Source organism: Harpegnathos saltator, unplaced genomic scaffold (assembly GCF_003227715.2).
Source record: "Harpegnathos saltator strain DR-91 unplaced genomic scaffold, Hsal_v8.6 scaffold456, whole genome shotgun sequence".
In the NCBI taxonomy this organism is placed as follows: domain Eukaryota; kingdom Metazoa; phylum Arthropoda; class Insecta; order Hymenoptera; family Formicidae; genus Harpegnathos; species Harpegnathos saltator.
The window spans coordinates 403,635-425,962 of record NW_020230268.1 but is presented as its reverse complement, the minus strand read 5'-3'; the positions used below and the strand labels follow the sequence as shown (position 1 = coordinate 425,962).

Sequence of the window (22,328 nt, the reverse complement as noted above, 5' to 3'; positions counted from 1 at the left end):
ATAGATAATTATTGCGCGTATGTTTTAATATTGTACAATATGGTATATAATAACAACTTCATTTCTTGCAGTAATTTTTTTAAGATCGTTCGTTGAGGTCGTGAATTAATTTTTTTCTTCATCAATCAGTTTTCTGCAAAATTACGATTTTTTAAATAAAATATAAAATGTTTCTCTTCTCTTCTCTCCGAAGAGTTAATTAAAAAATATGTACTCCACAGAGTCAACTAAAAAATGTGTAGTCAGAAGAGTCAATTTAAAAGTGTCCGAAAAATCAATTTAATAGCGTATTCCGAAGAGTCAATTTGAAAGCGTACTCTGAAAATTGAAATTAATATTATAATCCGAAAAGTCAATTTATAATAGAATATTTACTTCGATGATTCAGCTAAAGAAAAAAACATTTATTTATTAATATATTCAGAGAATAATATTTAATTTATTATTTATACTTATCTTACTTATGCTTACCCTACATATGCTACTTTGAATGAAAAATTTAATTTGTTGACTGATTTAGATTCAGATTTGTTAAAATATCTCTTATGCGCAACTCTTGAATAGGTAGGTAGTAAAATAATTTTCTTTCTTTACGAATTTTATAAACTTTTCACGAACATAAAAATTGAAAGATTCTCAGAGAACAAATAACTTTTCTTGAACATTTAAGCCAAAGCAAAACCTTTTCCCATTAATAAAGAATGAATAATTAATATCTCACACAAGAGGAATCTTCATCCTTGAAATCACCGCGCGATTTTGCTTTTACAAAAATATAATATTGATGTAATAGTAACAAATGCTATCCAAAAACGGTGCAAATCTTAAACGTTTTTGAGAAATGCAGTTTGAAGTTTAGTCTTTTCTGTTTTTCTGTAGTCTTTCTGTTAATGTCGTTATAGCAGAAGAATTACCAATTTGCTTCAGTAGCGTAGAACTATGTAGAATGTATAATAATACGCAGACAAATTCTTTACATAATCATACTTATTTCTTTTAGCATGAATAAAAATGATCAATGCTAACATGATAAGTGTATATCGCAATTGTACGTGTACACATACATACACACATACACACGTATACCAATGATGTCAAAACCGAACAATTCGTGAAAATTTTTTATTGATCGCAATTGTACGCAAAGATGAGAGAGAAGTACACGGGTATCTCGTCATATTAATTGTCTATGAGCTGATAAACAGTTGATCTCCGATATTTACAAGTTACGCTTGTCCGCAGCTTGTTCGATTTTGACATCATTCGTATCAGTAATGCGAATTTAGTGACGGGCTTGCACGAGGATTCTCCCTCTCCCTCCCCGTGCACGCACACAGCCGGCTCGGTCAATCCGTGTGAGCCACGCGATCGGCAATTGTCAACGCGCCGAGCGAGAGAGAGAAAGAGAATATCATTTCCTCCTTGTCGCTCTCGTTCTTAGCGAGCGAGCCTAATTCTTTCTTGCCCATAATCTGAATCGCGAGCGCGACTGTCTCTCTCTCTCCTTTCCTCTCTATGACAATACTGAAAGTTTTGTCTACTCGACGCACCGAAATTATTACAAATAATATTTTATTATTAATAATATTATTATTTGTAATATATATTATTTGTAATATTATTATTTGTAATTTTATTTGTAATTGTATAATAATGTTACAAATATATACAAATTTTTACAAATTTTATTTGTAAAAATTTACATCATTTGTAATATTATTTGTAATAGTATTAATAATATTCGGCGCTAAGAAAATGAAATATATTTTATTAATTATTTTGCGGAGTCGGGCAGGTTCACAAGTTTGATTATTGAATTGTTTAATAATCTTTTAAGAATAATTTTAAGTTATACATGGATGTAGTATGAAATATAAAAGAATATTGTAACAGAATCAAGAAGTACGAAATGAAACCTCTTTGCTCTTATTACAATATCCTGTAAGTTAATAAATATTTTTCATACGGTATTAAATAATCTCCAAAAACAATTATTAGGAGCGCAAAAAAGTTCTGAGCCCTAGATTTCATACTACTGAAACCACAATTTAAATTGCATTAATTTTCCCGCCCTCTTGCGGTTTTAAAGCAGTGACATTTGGTCTTTCGAAACATCGTGCGATTTGGCGTTTGATGCACACAACCTTAAAATCAGCAGTGTTCACGATGGCAATAATAAAAGAGCATATTCGACTTTCCACTTCGCGTTTCATCTGAAGAAAAATGCTGCTGAAGCCACTGAAATGATCTGTGTTGCATATGGAGAGAACGCTGTAAGTTATGCTACGTGTAAAAAGTGGTATAAAAAATTTCGCCAAGGAGATTTCAGTCTTGAAGATGAACCGCGTGCTGGACGCCCTCAAAAGATTGAAACGGACGAACTGCAAGCATTGTTGGATATAAACTCTGCACAAACTGAAAAGGAGTTTGCAGAGCAACTTGGCGTTACGCGACAAGCCATTTCCACACGTTTACATGCAATGGAAAAAGTTTAAAAGGAAGGCAGATGGGTTCCGCATGCACTGTCCGAAGACAACAAAAATCGACGGCGTGACACGGCACTCACTTTGCTTTCAAGGTTCCGGAAAAAGGATTTTCTGCACCAAATCATTACAGGTGATGAAAAGTGGATACTTTATGATAATCCGAAGCGTAAAAAATCATGGGTTGACCCTGGTCAATCTTCGATATCGACGCCAAAGACCAATATCCACGCCAAGAAGGTTTTGCTTTGCATATGGTGGGATTGGAAAGGTGTATTGTATTACGAGTTGTTACAGCCGAGTGAAACAGTAACGGCAGATCGCTATCAGCAACAATTGAGCAATTTGAGCGATGCGTTTGAAGAAAAGAGGCCATTTACTGGCAAAGGACGTCGTAAAGTGATACTGCTTCATGACAATGCCCGACCACATGTTGCGAAAATGACTCAAGACCATATCTTTGCGTTAGGCTGGGAACTTTTCCCGCACGCAGCGTAGAGCCCAGACATGGGGCCTTCCGATTACTACCTACTCCGGTCTCTGCAGCATTTCTTGGCTGATACACATTTTGTGACACTTGAAGAGATACGAAAATGCATTGATGACTTTATCGCCTCGAAGCCGGTGAGCTTCTACCATCAGGAAATTCGCAAGCTGCCCGAAAGATGGCAAAAGGTCATCGATGCAAACGGGGAATATTTCGTTGATTAATATAGTTTTGTTTGTTTTTAAATAAATTTTGAATTCTGCAAAAAAAATGCTCAGAACTTTTTTGCGCTCCTAATACATCCGTGAAATTTTCTATCTGCGCGAAAAAAAATTCATAAAATATATTTGTGTCGTCGCTCTAAATGAGGAAACTCTCAGAACAATGTCATAGTTGTTCAGTGCACTACTCAATAAAAATATAATAATACTATGTTTGTATGTGTGAAGAATATTTGTTAACTTACAGGATATTGTAATAAAAGCAAGGAGGTTTTATTTCATACTTCTAAGGTCAAGACTTATTAACGGCTAAAAACATATTCGAATTGATCTTGCCTTAATTGATCGGATCAGTGATCGGTCTTGCCTTAACTTCCAAGCCTCATAACTCGGAAAGTACTCAATGAAATGTAACTTTGTTAGAGTGTTTTGGAAAGCTCTCGAGATAAGCTACAAGAATATGTAATAAAAAATTCTAGTTTCTATTTAAAAAAACATTAATGACCTTGGCCTGATTTTGACAAGGTCACTCAAGGTCAAGTCCACATTTTCGTCATGTGTCGTCCTTCAAGTCCTTCATGCAACTTTCGTTCGAAAAATTTTTTAATAAAATAACAAATTTTTACAAGTAAAATTTATCATTATTTATTAGAACACTGAAAGGCTTGGAAGTGCCGTTTTATACAGATGAAGAGTTCCAAATGCACTTTCGGTGAGTAAATGAAAAATAAAATTTTATAATTTTAGATTGATTAGATATATAAAAATATAGATGCGATGAAAATATATGTTTATATAAATTTCTAACAACAATAACAAAACTTTCCATCTACAATTGTAATAGATTTTGTAACATTTATTTATTTATTATTAACTTTAAATATTCAAAAGAAAAAATACGAAATAATCATATATATATATATATATATATATTGTTTTATTTTAGGTTGAAACAAAATACTTTTCGATTTATATTAGAATTATTAAGACCAATGCTCTGTAGACAAAGCAAAAGATCTGGTAGACAACCAATATCTTTTGAAAAACAATTACTTCTTGCTATTTGGATGATGGCTACACCAAATTCCTATAGGTAAATACATTCGTATAAGTAATGTAATTATAATCAAATGTGTGTTATGTATATTTAACAAATACACTATGCTCAGATGTGTTTCAGATCGATTTAACGTAAGGAAAGCTACTGCATGGCGAAGTGTACATAGAGTGATAAATGCCTTATACAAAAAAGTCGGAACATTTATTCATTGGCCAAGTACGGAAGAAGCAAAAAATTGTATGGAAAAATAGAACATTTATATGCTTTCCCAAATGTTATTGGTGCGATAAATGGGACTCATATAAAAATTATTGCACCACATGACAACAATGATTCTTATGTAAACAGGAAAGGATTTCACTCTATCCAATTGCAAGTAAGAAATAATTATTTATAATATTTCAATATTAATATAAATTGACTTTTATAAATATAAATTCATATATGTTTATTTAAATCCAGTTATGCTATTGTAATAATATAATTTTTATTATTCTTATATGTAATTATATTCTAGGTCATATGTGATGCACAACTTCGATTTATCCATTGTTATGTAGAACAAGTTGGGTCTGTACATGACATGCGCGTATTTAGGTTATCCAATGTGGAAAGCACTGACGAAAATTTTCCGCATAACAGTCATATATTAGGTGATGCAGCATACAAACTCACAAAATATGTTATGGTGCCATTTAAAGACAATGGTCACTTAACTGAAGGTCAAATACATTTCAAGCAACGTCTCTCTGTTGCCAGAATGATTGTAGCACGATCATTAGGCTTATTAAAAGGCCGTTTCCGAAGCATTCTGGACACATTGCCAATGCAAAGAGCACACCTAATTGCAAAATATATTATTTCCTGTTGCATTCTACATAATATATGCTTGTTGAAAAATGACTTAATAGACATTCCTGTAATTATTAATGAACCCAATATAGCACAACCGCAATTAGATAACGATGTACAAAGAGAAGGAACAGAGAAAAGGAATGCTATTATGTATTTATTATCAAATAATTAATATAAGTATTAGAAGAAGAAGAAGAAGTAGAAGAAAACATATTTTTCATCGACATATTAAAATTTCTTTTTTATTTCTTATGTACGTTAACATTTTATAATAAACATAATTGAGAATTTATAAAATTAATATTATACACCACGTGTTTTATTTTCTTACTTGCTATATGATCCTAACATACATAAATTGTTTTTAACATAAGATCTGTTGTACATTGTATTTGCTGTATTAAGTTTTCCAAACGTGTGAAAACATCCATTTTTTCTTTATGTTGCTGATCTCTAATCTCAGTTCTTTTTTTTCTTTCTTCCTTGTTATCTGATATACATTTTTCTATTATAGTATTTAACTTTCTCCTATTGTTACCTAAAATCATAAGTATAAAATATGCGTTTATACAGTATCATTCACTTTATACGTACACATGTATAATAAAATATATATTAATCTTACATTTTTTTGGTATGTTCTCTTTTTCATCTTAGGTTTGTTTTTTTTCGCTGCACGAAAACTGCACTAGAACTGAACTGAACTAGAACTGAACAGAGCAGGCGAGTACGAGTTGGTTCATATTAGTGCAGAAGTACAACATACGGGTAAAAAAACACTAAAGTGTGTAATAATGGCGCATTACGTAGCGATGTTTGATTTGTCAGATGAAGAGGATTTTTCATAATACCGCTGTTAAAACCAAATGTGGTTGAAGATGATGATGGTAATACACAATTAAAAAAATATAGTAACAATTTATAATTATTACTAATATGTATTATCTTTACTCTAACCTAATTGTAATCTTCATATATTGGCTGTTTGTAGATGAAAACGCATTATGTATATTACATCCAATCCTGGGAGTGATCGAAAGAATACAACATGTGAAAGTAAATAATTATATCGAACGTATTGTAATTAATTACAATAACATTGATTTTATTATGCATTTCCGCCTATCACGGCGGGTAACATATGATCTCATAGATCAATTCAGAGTATCTGAGATATTTATCTCTATGGAAAGTAAATATTATAAAAAAATATTTTGATTGTTCTTCATTTTTATTAGTACAAAAAAAGATTATTTAAACTATAAAATATGTAGAAGAGTGAGGAAAAAATGCGTTTTATAGAAATAGTTACAATGTTACAATATCCATAATTTGCTATGTATTACGTTGTAGATCTTATGGGGCATCCAAAAATAACAGCTGAAAAACATATATTAACCTATTTATGGTTTATAGGCCATGAGAGTGCTTCATATAGAGATGTGGCAGATAGATTCGGCATAACAATTAGTGCTTTACACAAGGTTATTAGTAGAGTAACTAATTTTATAATGCTTCTTGCGTCTAATATTATAAAATATCCCACATTAGATGAGAAAATAAGAACTGCAACTTTTTATGAAGCAGCAAAAGGATTCCCTAATGTAATAGGTAATATACACTTTCATTTCTATATTCTTAAATTTTTTAATATAAACATGTGTATGTACGTATTACATTATATATGATATTTTTTCACCAGGTGCCATTGATGGCTCTCATGTTCGAATTGATCGACCATCAGAAGATCCTGATTCATATATCAATAGAAAACAATATTTTTCAATACACGTTCAGGGAACTGTAAATCATGCAATGAAATTTATGGATGTTTTTATTGGATTTCCAGGTTCAGTACATGACGCGAGAGTGTTTAAAAATTCACCGATTTACGATGATCTTCATGAACTTTGCGGAGGTAAGAAATGTATGTATATATATATATATATATATGTGTATATAAAAATAAAACATTAAGAAATACAATTATAAGAATTAACATTTCATTATAAATCTTTTTACAGACACTTATATCTTACTGGGTGACAGTGCATACCCTTGTTTAAAACAATTGATAACACCATATAAAGACAATGGGCACCTAACACAGGCACAAAGAAATTTTAATCGGAGATTAAGTTCCTGTAGAATAATAATTGAAAATACATTCGGATGTCTAAAACAGCGCTTTAGGCAGTTGTATCATTTAAAATTAAGAAATATGGTACGAATGGTGCAAGTCGTACATGCCTGTTGTGTGTTGCATAATATAGCAGATATGCATAAATTAGAAATGTTTGAAGCACCTTTAAATAATGAATATCCAGACATCGCAGCTCAAAACCAACAAATTGAAATAGACAATAATATACCCAGAGATGCAGAAAATGGAATGGCTATCCGTGATGAGTTATGTCGTTTACTGTCTACATAATAAAATATCTGCAGAAATAAGTGATAATAAATATAATGTTACACAAATATATCAAATTTACTTTATTATACCTTATTACAAAAGTAACTTCTATATTATCATTCATATATTATTTTTTTTCTTCACAACAAAAACTTTTTACCTAATACTGATAAGTATCACAGTTTCTGAAACTATTGGGTGAGTGCAAAAGTTCGTGCGGAGTTTGTGAGTAAAAGTCACACAGTGATTAGGCAAACAAAAATCTTTATTCAATCAATGATATATTCTCCATCGTTTTCTATAATCTTTCCCAACGTTCTGGCAGCATACGGATGCCTCGGTCATAAAAACTGCGCGGTTTAGATTCGAAGAATGAAGAGACGCCGTTTTTTAAGGCCTCCAAAGAGTCAAAGTTTTTTCCATTTAAATAATTTTGCAATGACCGAAACAAGTGATAGTCAGATGGTGCGATATCAGGAGAATACGGTGGATGCGTTAAGACATCCCATTTCAGGCTCTTCAGTTTGCGCAGCGTCTTTTTCGAAACGTGTGGTCTGGCGTTGTCGTGATGAGAGACGACTCCCTTGCGATTTGACAAAATCGGACGTTTCTCTTTTATTTCTCGATTCAGATTGGTTAATTGGCGACAGTACTTGTCCGAATCAATCGTTTCGCCAGCGGGGAGAAGCTCGAAATAGATTATGCCCTTGCAATCCCACCAAACAGAGAGCATCACCTTCATCGGGTGCAAACTGGCCTTTGGCATTGCGTCACCATGCTCACCTGATTGTTTCCATGTCCGTTTGCGCTGAACATTGTTGTAGAGGACCCATTTCTCATCGTCCGTCACTAGTCGATCCAAAAACGACTCGTTATTGAGCCGCCCGAGTAAAGAAACGGCTGCAGAAATTCGCTTGATTTTGTTCTTCTCGGTCAGCAAATGGGGCACCCATATATCGAGCTTCAAATCGAATCCTATCTTTTTTAAACGCCGAAAAGCGGTTGATCGGTCAACGTTTAGTGCTGTAGCAACTTCTTCTGTTGAAATTCGCGGATTATTGAGCACTAAAGTACGCAAAACATCGTCATCAATGTCAGAAGGTCGACCAGAGCGTGGCTCGTCTTCAAGGTTAAATTCTCCTCGCCGAAATTTAGCAAACCATTTTTCCACAGTTCGTTTAGCTGGTGCTTCATCCTGATAAACATCCTGAATGTTTTTTACGGCTGCGGCAACGTTTATTCCTTTCCGAAGCTCGTAAAGCATAAAATGCCGTAAATGCACCTTATCGATACTCATTTTTAAAGTGATATTTCTCGAAGCAGTTTGTACGAAAACAAATGATTTTTTTTTTAATAACAGCTGAAGACGTCACCTTTCCAACGTTATATAATATGTAGATGGAAGTATTAATGACAACACTTTACGACGCTTATAACTCCATCTATTGAAACTCCGCACGAACTTTTGCACTCACCCAATAAAACATTCTCTTAAACTAAAAAAAGATATATTTTTTAACAATAAACTTTTTCTATATAAACTGATATTAAATTTTAAGTAATTCACTAATACTCAAATCTCTCTTACATTAAAACTGTAACGGTAACGCCCGCGGGGTTCGGTGCGATCGGTCGCTCCACCGTCGCGCCTGGCTCGCCGCTTCCGCGACGCCTCGCTCGCCGCCGCGTCGGTGCGTTACTCGGGTGAAGGGCTAATTCAAGGTAGCTTCTCGGAAGAAATGTGTGTTCAGCGTTTCTGTATTAACAAGTTGGGTGCGTCCCGCAAGGCGCCCCCGTTTATTTAAAAGACGTTCGATGCTATATAATATATATATATATATATATAAGTATGTGGGCGGCTCGCTGGCCCGGTGTGGCATCGGCGATGTCCGTTCCTTAGTGCCCGTGCTTCCTGCGTAGCCGCAAGGATGGTCCCCTATCCGCGGGATCAGAGGGGATGTTCCGCGGCCTCTTGGCGGTCCGACGTCCTCGGCCACGAGTCCTGTTGAGGGCGACTTACGCCAGCTGTTCTTTGGATAAGCGGGAGGTGGTTTATTTCGGGCAGCGTACCACGGTCACAAAGTCGGACAAGCACTGATAATTCCGTGAACCGATGCTTCGGGAATATTCTACGTCGGTGGCCAACGGCCGCCGATGCAGACGGACGAACACTTGTAAATCGGCGAACAGATACTTAGAAATATCCTGTGCCGGTGGCTAACTGCTGCCGACACAGACGGACGAGCACGTATGAATCCGCGAACAGATACTTAGAAATATTCTGTGTCGGTGGCTAACTGCTGCCGACACAGACAGACGAGCACTTATATTCACGAACAGAACTTCGAAATTATTCTATGTCGGTGGCTAACTGCTGCCGACACGGACGAACGAGCACTGGTATCCGCGCACAGGAACTTAGAAAATATTCGATGTCGGTGGCCACGGTCGCCGACACAGACGGACGAGCACGTATAAATCCGCAAACAGATACCTAGAAATATTCTGTGCTGGTGGCTAACTGCTGCCGACACAGACGGACGAGCACGTATAAATCCGCGAACGGATACTTAGAAATATTCTGTGTCGGTAGCTAACTGCTGCCGACACAGACGGACGGGCACGGTAAATTCGCGAACAGATACTTAGAAATATTCTGTGCCGGTGGCTAACTGCTGCCGACACAGACGGACGTACACTTAGAAATCGCGGAACGGCGGCTAACTGCGGCCGTTCGTTCGGAAACAGATACTTAGAAATATTCTGTGTCGGTGGCTAACTGCTGCCGACACAGACGGACGAATACGGTAAATTCGCGAACAGAGACTTAGAATTATTCCGTGTCGGTGGCTAACTGCTGCCGACACAGACGGACGAATACGGTAATCTCGCGAACGGAGACTTAGAGATATTCTATGTCGGTGGCTAACTGCTGCCGACACAGACGGACAAGTACGGTAAAGTTGCGATGCCTGATCGGCCGACGAGGCTCGGCTGCCGGGTCTTGTAAAAGTTCCCGGTGGTTCGGTACGGTGTGGAAGCTTTACTCACCGGCGGATGCCTTGCCTTCTCGTTGACTTCTCTTCACGATTCTCGCTGGAGCTCTCCTTGGTAGCTGATCTGGTGGATTCACTGTCTCTCACGGTCTGCCTCGATCTCTCGTCGAGAGCGGGTTTTATACCCTAAATTCCTCTCGACGATCGGTGGCCGATAATCGGGGGATTAGTTCCCCCCGATTTCCCGGAAAGTCGCGCATGCGATTTCCGCGAATTACCCCTTTCTGGGGGGACCGATCTTCCCCGACCGCTTCGCAGAATTCGGCTTTTTCCGGCGGTCTGGCGGGTTGCCGCGGCATAGGTGTTGCCGGGCGCTTAGCGATGATTTCTCGCGATCGTGTGACGATCGGTGGTCGCCGTCACACGATGGTAACGGGGGTAAAACTCCTCGTTACAAAACTTATAATTATTCTTTTTCTTTGGAAAAATCTAAGAAGATTTCTTTTAACAGTCGATTCTTTTCTTCTCTTAATTTATTTGCTGTTATTAATTGTGTGACACATTCTTCATATGCGTTTCTCATTTTACTGTACTCAGCTAACATTTGCTGGTACAATTCATCTTTAGAAGCTTTTTCTTTCTGAATATTAGAAGTAAGTATTTCCATACTTTTCTGACAACTGTCCAAAAATCTTGCTGTAGGGCCCATTTCCTTTCTTCCAGATTTCTTTACCGATATCTGTATAACATATAAGTTTAAATTATGTTACAAGGATATTAAATTAATAGGATAAATAAGGCAAGGAGCACGCAGGGGCTCGATTAACAACATATCGCATATGACACGCATACGAATATACGTATATAATATACGGAGTATAGTATTCTTATTGGTTAATTTTCGCACGTACATCGTATCTCAAAAGTCCGGTTGCAGACTTCTGCATAAAAGAAATACACGAATCAGGGACCTTTATTTCCGTTCGGGGATAGAAATAAAGGATTTTGTTTATAGAATAAATTTCTTTATTACGCGTAATGCGTTATGCAGAAATCTATGCTCTCCGCTTAAAAAACTTTCTGCAATAAGCCGTTAGTTATAACAATCCATAATACATAAGAAAATGAAGTAATCACAGAGTCTTTTATTTCCTTCTTAGGAATCTAATGACGTATTTTGATTGGTTCATTTTCTTATGAATTATGCATTATTATAACTAATAGTTTATTGTTGAAAGCTTTTAAAATTAGTAGGACTTCCAAATTGTCAAAATTGTTATTGTATACTTAATTGGTTTGAATTATTGTTTGTAGTAGCGATTGCATTATTCCGTGTAGTTACTTCTGTGTAGGACTGTATCGTATTTGGCGTTACTGTTAATTGCACTGGATCATTGGAATTATCAGAATTATCATCCACAGATCTGTTGTAAATAAATGATAAATAAGTAAAATAAAAATTTCACTAGATGGACATGTATTTCCACTTACTTCATTGTGGTAAATATTAATTTGTATACACTCAATTGCAAAATGGTTTAAACACTTACAAAGATATGTTTGTTGTCGTGTTCTTTTTTAAAATTAATCCTTGTCTACCAGATAGGACCAATGGTTCAATATTATGTTTTGATCCTAACAAATCTGTCAATTCCCTGCAACAATTTAATACAATGTTATTTCATATGTATACGTTTTTACACATTTGAGATTTAACTTACACATCATATAAATACTTACGCTTCATACGGACACGAAATACATCCTCTTCCTGTTTTTTTGTTATTCGAAATCATGTTCTTGTATGCTCGTTCAAGAGACTTATATTTATTTTCTACTTGTATTGCACTTACATTATATCCTTCATCATTCATTTGTGATGCTATTCTGTTCCATAATATCTTTTTGGTAGCTATTTTTCTATTTTTAAACAGATCATCCATCAACATTAACCTGTACTTGATTACAATTGAAATTAATTTCGTCATAATTTATTTCAAATTGTGTACCACCTGTAAATTTATTATATATCACAAACCTATTCATTTAATTGGGTTTCAATATATGTATATAAAGATAATATATATAGTTTCTTGTATATAATTTTCTTACCTATAGATATACATGTAACATTCCTATTTTCATTTATTATAATATTTCCTTGTTCATCCCTTTTTATGTATGCCGTTTCTTCGTTCTCCATATTTTTTCCATATAAATAAATATATCTATAGATATATATATATTTGTCTTTATACAAAGTTAAGAATAATTTGGTGCTCTCATCGGTCCAAGTTAATGCTTGTACTGTATTTTGTTCCTTTAGGGCTACAGCGTCATTTTCTTTATTTCCGTCATGTAATTGTATGGATATAATTTTTCCATCAACCTTAACCTGCACTTGATTACAATTGATCAATTTTATCATTATAGTAATTATTTGTTTTAATATGATATAGCTCCCATAACTTGAATTATGATACATACATTAGCATTGTTAATTGTTAATAAAATTGTTAAATAAAGCCCGACAATTAAAATCTCTTGGAGGTTACACAGAAAATAGTTTCGACACACATTATAATTCAAGTCACATTTGAGTTGTATCTGTTAAAACAAATAATTGCCATAAATATTAAATGTAATATATTTTTTATGAGACAAACTTTTCTATATGTTCGCAATTTTTCCTTAGGTTACGTTACAGGTTAGGCTTTACTGCACTGAACTGGCCGCACTAGCTCAAGACCCAGTGCAATCGTGCAGTGAACTTGTTGCACTGAATGCTTTTGCACTTCGAAAAAGAACACGGCGACTGACGTCATTTCCGACAAAAAAGAACGCGTTAGTGTACACTCCTCGCACTAATGCACACTAGTGCAGAAAGTTCGTCGAAAAAGAACAAACCTATTGTAACGATAAATTCACTCAAGTAACGTTCGAGCAGCTCGAAAGCGTAAGCTGCTTATAGTTTCTCCGAACGCATCTATCAGCGTTAGCGTTTGTTGCGTGATAGCATGCTCCCCGAACGCACCCTACGACTTGTCGTAAAGCCCTAAATACAATAGGTTTGTTCGCGTCGCACACTCCAACATGCTTCTATTTGCCCCAATGTGATCCAATCCGTTTGCGTCACCGGAAACTATATGGCGACCAAGCGTTCGCGTCGCATTGGAGCATTCCTCAAGGAGCAAGTAGGAGTGTGATCCATTTACCCCAGTTTCGGAGGTGGTGCAGTTTGGGCAGAAACAGTTTTGTCATGAGCGCATGCGCAATCATTAGTTTACTTTTGCGAAGAAGAATACAGAAAAGTACGACTAAATTAAGAAAACGTGTATTAAATATTCAGGTATTTAAAATGACTTGCATAAGATTTTAGTTGACTGCTGAAATATGCATTTTTATAATTAATTAACCAACAGTAAATTCAAAATAGGTTAAGTGATTTTATTTTCGAACAATTTGTGTGACTTATGTTTATATTTTATTTGAATTAATACGTGAGCAAAAATGTAATATTTTACATACGACATATTATTCAGTAATTTGTGATTAATATATTCCAACATTATTTATTTTAAAGTTATTTTAATCAGTTAAGAAGTGTTTACTTACACAACTATTGTATTTAATATTAATGATTTTTTTGTTATAGTCTTCAGCAAGACAAACAATCCATAATGGCTGAATCTAATCAGAAAATTATGATAGCACACCCGAATGCTAATTCTTTAATAACAGGATCTATGATTTCAAAGAACTCAGCTATAAAAGTCATGCCAAAAATATTGTCATTTAAATTAGTTAAGCCTCAAACACCAAATACTTCTGCCGTAACTCACACAACGGACTTAACATAATACTTAACCACAGTGCCTTTGATGAATAAGATGAGTCCTTCCAGTATTCAGTTGCATGAAAGTCCTTCCATTACAGCAACAAGCTCTATGCAGCATACAGATACAATTATGAGTTCATTGGATTTTTCGATTATAAACTCAGATTCTTCCACAGTTATAGAAAAGGAACTTATGACAGATAATGAAAAAGAGAATGATTTCTGTTTTCAACAGTGTTTTCAACAGTGTTTTCAACAGTGATGGCCATTTTATTTAGAGTCATAAAAGTATAATGTTATTTTTTTCAGAATATGAAGAACATGAGAAAAAATTTCAAAAACGGAAATATCAAAGTAAGGAGGCTATGTTTCAAGTGTTAGCAGAGTCGTTCCAAAAGAAAGGTTATATAAATGCTACCAAAAATCATATGAAAAATAAATTTAAATTATTGAAGAAGAAATGGGATATACATATTAAACGGACCACTGGAAAAAACAGCTCTGGAAAAGGCACAAAACCTCTTCCATATGAAGAGTAAGTTTTATGTTCATTCTGTTTCTTGTATGTGTCATAATTTTAAATGGAATACTTTCAATTGATACTCAGAAAACATGAAAGTTTTGAAGATATCTAAAAGATATGTTTTAAATATTTTCTAAGAAAAGATATTTTTTAAAAATATCTAAAAGATATCTTTTAGAAATATCTTGAAGATATCTATTGGGTTGGCAACTAAGTGATTGCGGATTTTGTCGACAGATGGATTTTACATTTTCTTTTGTTTCGTTAACGTGTTCAAAGTACCTAACCTATATTTTTTCTTATTGTTAGGACTTCTACCTTTCATTTAGTACAAAAATTATATCGATTAGTTCTTTAGTTTTGTTTTTATCCCAATTTAAAAATGGAAGAGCAAGACGTGCACTTCAGACATATTTTATTGTATTATTTCCGAAAAGGCAAGAACGCATCGCAAGCACACAAGAAGTTATGTGCCGTATATGGGAATGAAGCCTTGAAAGAAAGGCAGTGTCAAAATTGGTTTGCCAGATTTCGTTCTGGTGATTTTTCATTGAAAAATGCTCAACGATCTGGCCGTCCAGTTGAAGTCGATGAGACCCATATCAAGGCCATTATCGATTCAGATCGTCATAGTACAACACGTGATATTGCAGAGAAGCTCAATGTATCGCATATATGCATTGAAAAAAATTTAAAAAAGCAAATTTAAAATTTTGAATTTTCATTCTTATTTAAAATCCGCAATCACTTAGTTGCCAACCCAATATAATGACATATCTTTAAGATCTCGATGTTTTCTAGATCTTAATATGTCCTTAAATATCTTTCAAATAACTTAAGTATATTTTCTGATATCTAAAATAAAATTTGTAAACGTTTTAAAATATCACGTCTTAAAGTGTAAGATGTTTTTTTATATTTCATCGAAATATGTAAAAGATATCTTAACTTGTTGCATAAGGTATCTTTTAAATCTCTAAAAAATATCTTTTTCAGAAATACAAGACATCTGGAAACATAGCAAAATATCTTTTAAAAGTCTAAAAGATATCTTTATGTCTATTTGGGCAGTTTAATCATCTTTCTTTTTTGATATTTTTGCTTTCTTTTTGTTATTTTCGAAATATTTAAAGTATATATATTTAATCACTAATGGATTGTATACTTTTCCTTATAGAGAAATGATAAAAATATTTGGAAAAAGTCATAGTGGAGTGCCACTTATTGTGGCTAGCCGTAATGGAATTATTTCTCAAAAAGAAATTTTGCAAAACGTCTGTCAAAATTTGTCTGAGTGAGTAATGATCTCTCTAAAATACATTTTTAAATTCTTGTCTTCATTTAGATAAGTAATTAAAAGTGTTTTCTATTATAGAAATGAGAATGAAGAGAAATAAGAGCAGATTTCTTCTGTACTACATTCACCGAATCTCGTAACTGTAGGTACCAATTTAAATCTCTTGTCATCGAGAAACAATTCGTCACCAACAAGGAGCAATGTTTCAGTTCCGACATTATCGACTAATAGCAGCAGATCATCAATGACGGGTAGCAGCTGCTCCTCTTTAACAAATACAAGAGTAAAAGTACGAGATGGCAAATTGGCGCTTACTTTGCAATCAGTCAAAGAATCCATTTGTGCCGTGTTACAAAAAATAAGTGATGATAAACAAGAAATACGCACAAAATTTCTGACAGAGCTTCAAAAATTTAACGAATTGCAAAAAGAACGAAATATCATTCTGCAAAAACAACTTATGGTACTTGAAAATTTGGCCAAAAAGATAAATCCAACAGAGAAAGAATTATTATTACATGACTGAAAACATTGAAATAATTGCTAGATATAAACATATATTTTATTTGACCATATTTAAAACAATGTTGGTTATGTTTTTAGTTTTTGATTAAGTATAAATATTTAATTTCTCAAATTTTTATTTATTCGTTTTCTGTTAATTTTAATGGATAGCACGATAAGACTTCGTATTAAACTTCTCGAGAAGTCAAAGTTAAGTTTACTCGATTGAGTTTTTTTTACATAATAAAGCAATATTATTTAAAATCAGTTGCTGATAAAGGATAAAAACTATTATTTCTTTTAATCATCAGTCATTTTTAGTCAGTTTAGTCAGTTTATTGAAATATTACATACGTGCATTATACATTAATTGTATTTATTTTTTGTGAAAAAATTATTAGAGATATAAAATATATGATATTAAAACAAACTGATGTGTGGATAACTGATATGTATTGTTGAAAAGAATTTTTGTTCAAAAACATTCTATAATCACAAATAAAACTTTAATATAATATTTAAGAGATTTTATTATCTTTCTTAACTTCTCCTAATATGAATAATTTAATATAACGATTGTTAAGATAACGATCATTATGTTAAATTGTTTTTGTGTAAAAAAATTAAATTAAAATACGTATACAAACATATAAAATAAATATAAAATATAGATATGTATTTTAACTTTGCTATATATACATATAGAATACTTAAAAAAAGTAGAACTTATTACAAGAAGTAATCATCTTCTTCTCATGGCCACTTTTTAAGGTATATCCAGACAAATATGTATGAGCATATGATATATATAAACATAAAAATAAAATAATCAATTGCTTTTTTTTACAATAAGCGCGCACAAAATTCCAGAACGTTAAAAGTGTAATAAAACATAAAAAAGGCAAAATAATATCTTGCAAAAACAATATAGCGATATTAGAGAAAATGGTAAAAAGAATATACCTAAGAAAAAGAATTATCATATGAAGACTGAAAACATAGATATTGATGTAAGATGTAAACATATTATTTATTTAACGCTGAACTTTTATATATTTATATATATATATATATATCATATAGTCATTAAAATTTGTCTTAATATATCTCTACTCTACGTTGAATCGTCTTTGGAACAATTGTCGGCATAGTTCATCTCTGAGATCACAACCACGTCGTTCATTAACAGGATTTTCATCCCTATCTTCTGGCAGGACATGGGGTAACAACACCTGTGCATTTACATCAGCATGATTGTCGTCCTCGGATTCTTCCATGTATTGCATACCATTAAAGTCAGCCATATTATGAAGGACGCAACAAGCGAAAATGAATTTAACGATGAACTGCATGTTCCTCAGCTTAAGGAAATATAATTGCCTGAAACGCTGTTTCAATACTCCAAATGTATGTTCTACAGAAATTCTGCACTGACTATGTATACGATTAAAGTTTCTTTGGGCCTGTGTCAGATGTCCATTATCCCGATATGGAGTAATTAATTGAGGAAGACATGGATATGCAGCGTCTCCAAGAATTATGTTTCCGTCTAAAAAAATTACATTTGCTTAAGATAAACATCAAAAGTTAAATAAACATACACGATAAAGTATATGTATATTAATTAAATTAAACAAGAATAGAGATATTCGACTAAAACAATAATACAATAATTGTTTATGATTATTATGTATTCATACTGTGACAGAGTGCTGGTAAGTCTTCAGCCAGACTAGAATTTGCAAATACTCTTGCATCATGCACTGAGCCAGGATATCAAATTAACACATCTAAGAACTTGTTCTGCTCATTAACTGTTCCCTGCATGTGAATGGAAAAATAATGTTTTCTATTGATATAGGCTACTGGGTCTTCAGAAGGTTTGTCTATACGGATGTGTGAACCATCAATAGAACCTGTAACAGGAAAGAAATATTAATTAAGTTATATCATTACACACTAAATTACAAAAATGTAAGTTTAAATTAAGTACATCATCAGAAAAAATTACATTATTACCAATTATTCCTGGAAAATTTTTATTTTCTACATAGTATCTCTGCGTTCTCTGCTTTTCTGCCTCAGTGGGATACCGAATAAATTAATTTCTTAAATCATATAAAAACTGTGTGACTCTTTGTAACACTGATTCAAGGGCACTAAGAGATAAATTAAATCTATCAGCAACATCCCTGAAACTTGCACTTTGATGCCCAGCAAACTATAGAAAAGTAAGAATGTGTTTTTCAGCCGAAACTACTTCAAATCCTCCATGTCCTATATAAAATATTAATTATACTTTATTTAAAATAAAATGAAAAACTTATGATATTAAATCTTTAATTTAAAAAACAGTACCTACCTCCTAGTTTTCTAAAATGTGCCCAATAACTAAATCTGTCCACCATGCTTCTGAAAAGCATTCTTTTTAAACGATAATGCATAATAAATTCTTCATTGGTATACATTGGCACTATTTGTTCAATATAATTAGTTATGCATGTTCTACGTCTTCTTTGAATGATACCTTCAGCCATTTCAATAACTGCATTAATAGCAATATCTACAAATTACATAAAATCAAATAAAAATGCACTAACTATTTAAGGAAATGACGGTAATTATACAGAATACCCCTCTCACCTCCAATTTTGACGAAAAAATATTTAATCGACGCGTTTTTGCAAGAGAAACAACTTTTCTATTTGAAAAAGTCGTCGCTCTGTCTTGTGGAGCGAGATATAAATTGTTAAAGTTGATGACAATTTAGGTTAGGAAATCTGTCACGGAGGCGACAGATAAGATTCCGACAGATTTTTTCAAATAGAAAAGTTGTTTCTCTTGAAAAAATGCGTCGATTAAATATTTTTTCATCAAAATCGGAGGTGAGGGGGATATTCTGTATAATTACCGAAAAGACAAATTAAAACTAATAATGTTCAGAGGTTATAGCAAATAAGGTTAGGATGTCACATCTTCATCAATACTCACTCTCTATTTCATCGTCGTTCCCATTGTCTTCCACAAATAAATCACGAATTACAGCTAAAGATAAAAGATTTTCATTAATTTCATTCATAATTAATATATTAAAGCCAATGAGAAAATCTTCCAATGGATCCATGCTGCGAGTTAATTTACATGTTTGCATACATCTTAAAAGAAGAGAAACTGCTCCAATCCGTTCGTATCACTGAGCATTGGTGCACATGAACTCATCTGCTGCAACCACCATCTTATCCGTGATCTAAATGCTCCCTGGTGTACATTGGAGCATGCGACGCGACAAACCTAAGGTTTGTTCTTTTTCCACACTCCAGGACTGCACTAGAACTGAACTAGAGTAGGGAAGTTCACGCGAGTTCAGTCCAAGTGCAAGAGTTCATACTAGTGTGTAAAGAACGCTTATAGTGTAGCAATTTACATAGCGGATCAATGTGCTAGTATTTTGGAGTTAATTGATTCTTCAGATGAAGAGAATGTAATCATGGTACCACCACCAGAAATACCCGTAATTGAAGATGACGATGGTGATATATAATTTAATATGATAAACAAATTGTGGTTGTAGGAAAGATGGAAAACTTAGAAGAATTTATTTAACAATTTTTTAGGTTATGACGAGTTACATCTATTGCACCCAATTTTTGGAATGATTCAAAGAATAGAACATGTAAAAATAATCAATCACATTGAAAACATTGTTTGGAGTTATGACAATATTGATTTTATTATGCATTTTCGTTTATCGAGAGAAATAGCACATGAACTCAGCTAAATTCAGCATGTGTGAAATATTTACTTCCTTACAAGGTATGTTAATTAATATTATTTTTAGAAGATAAATTATTTTTTGAAGGGTACTTTTCAGTTAGTGACACAAGTCGACATAAAAGTCATTCTGTCTTTATTTAATACTCAATGAGAAACAAGGACATAATGGCTATGTTCAGCAGAAACTTTACAGCTTTAAAACTATTGTAAGATTCTTTTATATGATTGAATACAGTTACAACCAAGAGTAAGAATCAATCATATTAAAGAATCTTACAACAATTGCAAAGCAGCTTTTTTGGCTGAACGTAGCCAATGACTCTTGTGTCGACCTGTGTCGCTAATTGAAAAACACAAAAAATAAACACAATTTTTGAAATAATAGCTTCTTTTATAGAAATAGAAATATATAGAATAAATAAGAACTGCAGAAAAGAAAAATGAATAGTTAATAGCTTAATATAGATTCTATTTTTTTTTAATACTGTTATGATATTAATATCAACTATTTAATATATGTTATTCTTTCAGATGATTCAGGACGTTCAAAAATAACAGCTGAAAAGCATATTTTAAGTTATTTATGGTTTATAGGCCATGAAAGTGCATCATATCGTGACATAGCTGATAGATTTGGAGTAACTTTAAGCGCTTTGCACAAAATTATCACGAGGGTCACTGATTTTATAATATCTATGGCACCTGATATTATTAGATATCCCACTATAATTGAAAAAGAAGAAACAGCAGCCTTTTACTATGAAAAAAAAGGCTTTCCTGGAGTTATTGGTAAATATTATATTTTATAATTATTATATTATATTTGCAATGTTATATATTTATATACCAATTACTCCATATATGACATGAATATATATATATTTCAATGTTACATTTTCTTATCATGTAAATATTAAAAATATTTTATTCATACATTGATATTTGTTTTAGGCGCTATTGATGGTTCCCACATTAGAATAGATAAGCCAACAGAAGATCCTGAATCATATATTAATCGGAAGCAATGTTTTTCTTTACATATTCAGGGAACAGTTAACCATCATATGAAATTTATGGATGTATTTATTGGATATCCTGGTTCGGTGCACGATGCAAGAGTATTTAAAAATTCACCAATACGCAATGATTTGCATGAACTCTGTGGAAGTTAGTTGAAAAATTATAAAATATAAAAGTATAAACTAATAACAATTGATGTTTAAATAAACTTACTTTTCAGATAATTATCACCTGTTAGGAGATAGTGCGTATCCTTGTCTAAAACAGTTGATTGTGCTTTATAGGGACAATGGACATTTAACACGTGCGCAAAGGACATTTAACCAAAAATTAAGTTCTTGTAGAGTCATAATTGAAAATGCATTTGGATGTCTCAAGCAACGATTTCGGCAATTGTACCATTTTAAACTGCGAGATATACCACGAATGACATGTGATACACGCATGTTGCGTGCTTCATAATATAGCAAATGCAAACGATTTAGAAATTTTCGAAGCACCTATAGATGACGAGCAACCTGACATTGAAGCACAAAGACTACATACCGAAATAGATATAGCACCAAGAGAGATTGAAACTGGAGTACACATTCGTGACGAAATATGCCACCAATTATTTGTAAACTAAAGAGTTTATAATTTTATACAAAATAAATTTTTAATAAATTATAGAATATGTACAAAAATGTATTATAATATAGATTTTTTATAAGTAATATAGAAAAAAAACTGGTTGACAATAAAAAAATAATTTAAAAGGAATATTATTTGTATTTAAATGTATGTATAACAAAAATACACGTGACAAAAATATAAGAAAAATATATGTAACAAAAATATAATAAACACTAAAT

General features: G+C 32.9%; 3 protein-coding genes, 3 long non-coding RNA genes and 1 pseudogene across 14 annotated transcripts; 4 read left to right on the top strand and 3 right to left on the bottom strand.

Annotated features, from left to right (window-relative positions):
• Positions 1-4,143: 4,143 nt before the first annotated feature.
• On the top strand, positions 4,144-5,277 carry LOC109504258 (uncharacterized). Of its 2 annotated transcripts, none has more exons than XR_003113417.1 (3): positions 4,144-4,284; positions 4,361-4,627; positions 4,769-5,277. It is a non-coding gene; the product is annotated as an uncharacterized LOC109504258 (long non-coding RNA). The 2 variants fall into 2 exon arrangements; XR_003113418.1 differs by having other exon boundaries at positions 4,372-4,627; positions 4,769-5,275.
• Positions 5,278-5,612: 335 nt separating this feature from the next.
• LOC105187719 (uncharacterized) lies at positions 5,613-5,831 on the bottom strand. Its single transcript, XR_850138.2, has 2 exons — positions 5,732-5,831; positions 5,613-5,644 (listed from the first exon to the last, which is right to left on the bottom strand). It is a non-coding gene; the product is annotated as an uncharacterized LOC105187719 (long non-coding RNA).
• A 14-nt stretch (positions 5,832-5,845) lies between these two features.
• Positions 5,846-7,734, top strand: LOC105187718 (protein ALP1-like). Of its 3 annotated transcripts, none has more exons than XM_025301889.1 (5): positions 5,846-5,993; positions 6,098-6,162; positions 6,523-6,717; positions 6,809-7,033; positions 7,131-7,565. In XM_025301889.1, exons 2-5 carry the CDS (start codon positions 6,111-6,113, stop codon positions 7,538-7,540), a joined length of 882 nt encoding a protein of 293 aa, XP_025157674.1. In that variant the 5' UTR covers positions 5,846-5,993; positions 6,098-6,110; the 3' UTR covers positions 7,541-7,565. The 3 variants fall into 3 exon arrangements, with proteins under 3 accessions (XP_025157674.1, XP_019698986.1, XP_011147001.1); XM_019843427.2 differs by having other exon boundaries at positions 6,460-6,717; positions 7,131-7,564; XM_011148699.3 differs by lacking the exon at positions 5,846-5,993 and having other exon boundaries at positions 6,153-6,298; positions 6,460-6,717; positions 6,809-7,024; positions 7,131-7,734.
• A 3,192-nt stretch (positions 7,735-10,926) lies between these two features.
• On the bottom strand, positions 10,927-13,334 carry LOC105187721 (trihelix transcription factor GT-2-like). 3 transcript variants are annotated; one of them, XM_019843426.2, is made up of 6 exons: positions 13,185-13,334; positions 12,631-12,918; positions 12,259-12,530; positions 12,069-12,173; positions 11,810-11,942; positions 10,927-11,257 (listed from the first exon to the last, which is right to left on the bottom strand). In XM_019843426.2, exons 3-6 carry the CDS (start codon positions 12,504-12,506, stop codon positions 10,985-10,987), a joined length of 759 nt encoding a protein of 252 aa, XP_019698985.1. In that variant the 5' UTR covers positions 12,507-12,530; positions 12,631-12,918; positions 13,185-13,334; the 3' UTR covers positions 10,927-10,984. The 3 variants fall into 3 exon arrangements, with proteins under 3 accessions (XP_019698985.1, XP_011147005.2, XP_011147007.2); XM_011148703.3 differs by having other exon boundaries at positions 12,631-12,913; positions 13,185-13,315; XM_011148705.3 differs by having other exon boundaries at positions 11,063-11,257; positions 11,806-11,942; positions 12,631-12,913; positions 13,185-13,315.
• A 1,074-nt stretch (positions 13,335-14,408) lies between these two features.
• On the top strand, positions 14,409-16,448 carry LOC112589292 (uncharacterized). Its single transcript, XM_025301909.1, has 5 exons — positions 14,409-14,490; positions 14,666-14,891; positions 16,057-16,173; positions 16,255-16,318; positions 16,386-16,448. The coding sequence occupies exons 1-4, from the start codon at positions 14,409-14,411 to the stop codon at positions 16,274-16,276; spliced, it is 447 nt and encodes a 148-aa protein (XP_025157694.1). The 3' UTR covers positions 16,277-16,318; positions 16,386-16,448.
• A 1,416-nt stretch (positions 16,449-17,864) lies between these two features.
• LOC112589282 (uncharacterized) lies at positions 17,865-19,921 on the bottom strand. 4 transcript variants are annotated; one of them, XR_003113421.1, is made up of 6 exons: positions 19,834-19,921; positions 19,672-19,725; positions 19,043-19,225; positions 18,700-18,957; positions 18,381-18,596; positions 17,865-18,229 (listed from the first exon to the last, which is right to left on the bottom strand). It is a non-coding gene; the product is annotated as an uncharacterized LOC112589282 (long non-coding RNA). The 4 variants fall into 4 exon arrangements; XR_003113419.1 differs by having other exon boundaries at positions 19,043-19,243; positions 19,834-19,920; XR_003113420.1 differs by having other exon boundaries at positions 18,700-18,901; positions 19,043-19,243; positions 19,834-19,919.
• A 98-nt stretch (positions 19,922-20,019) lies between these two features.
• LOC112589281 (putative nuclease HARBI1) lies at positions 20,020-22,144 on the top strand (annotated as a pseudogene).
• The last annotated feature ends 184 nt before the right edge of the window (positions 22,145-22,328 follow it).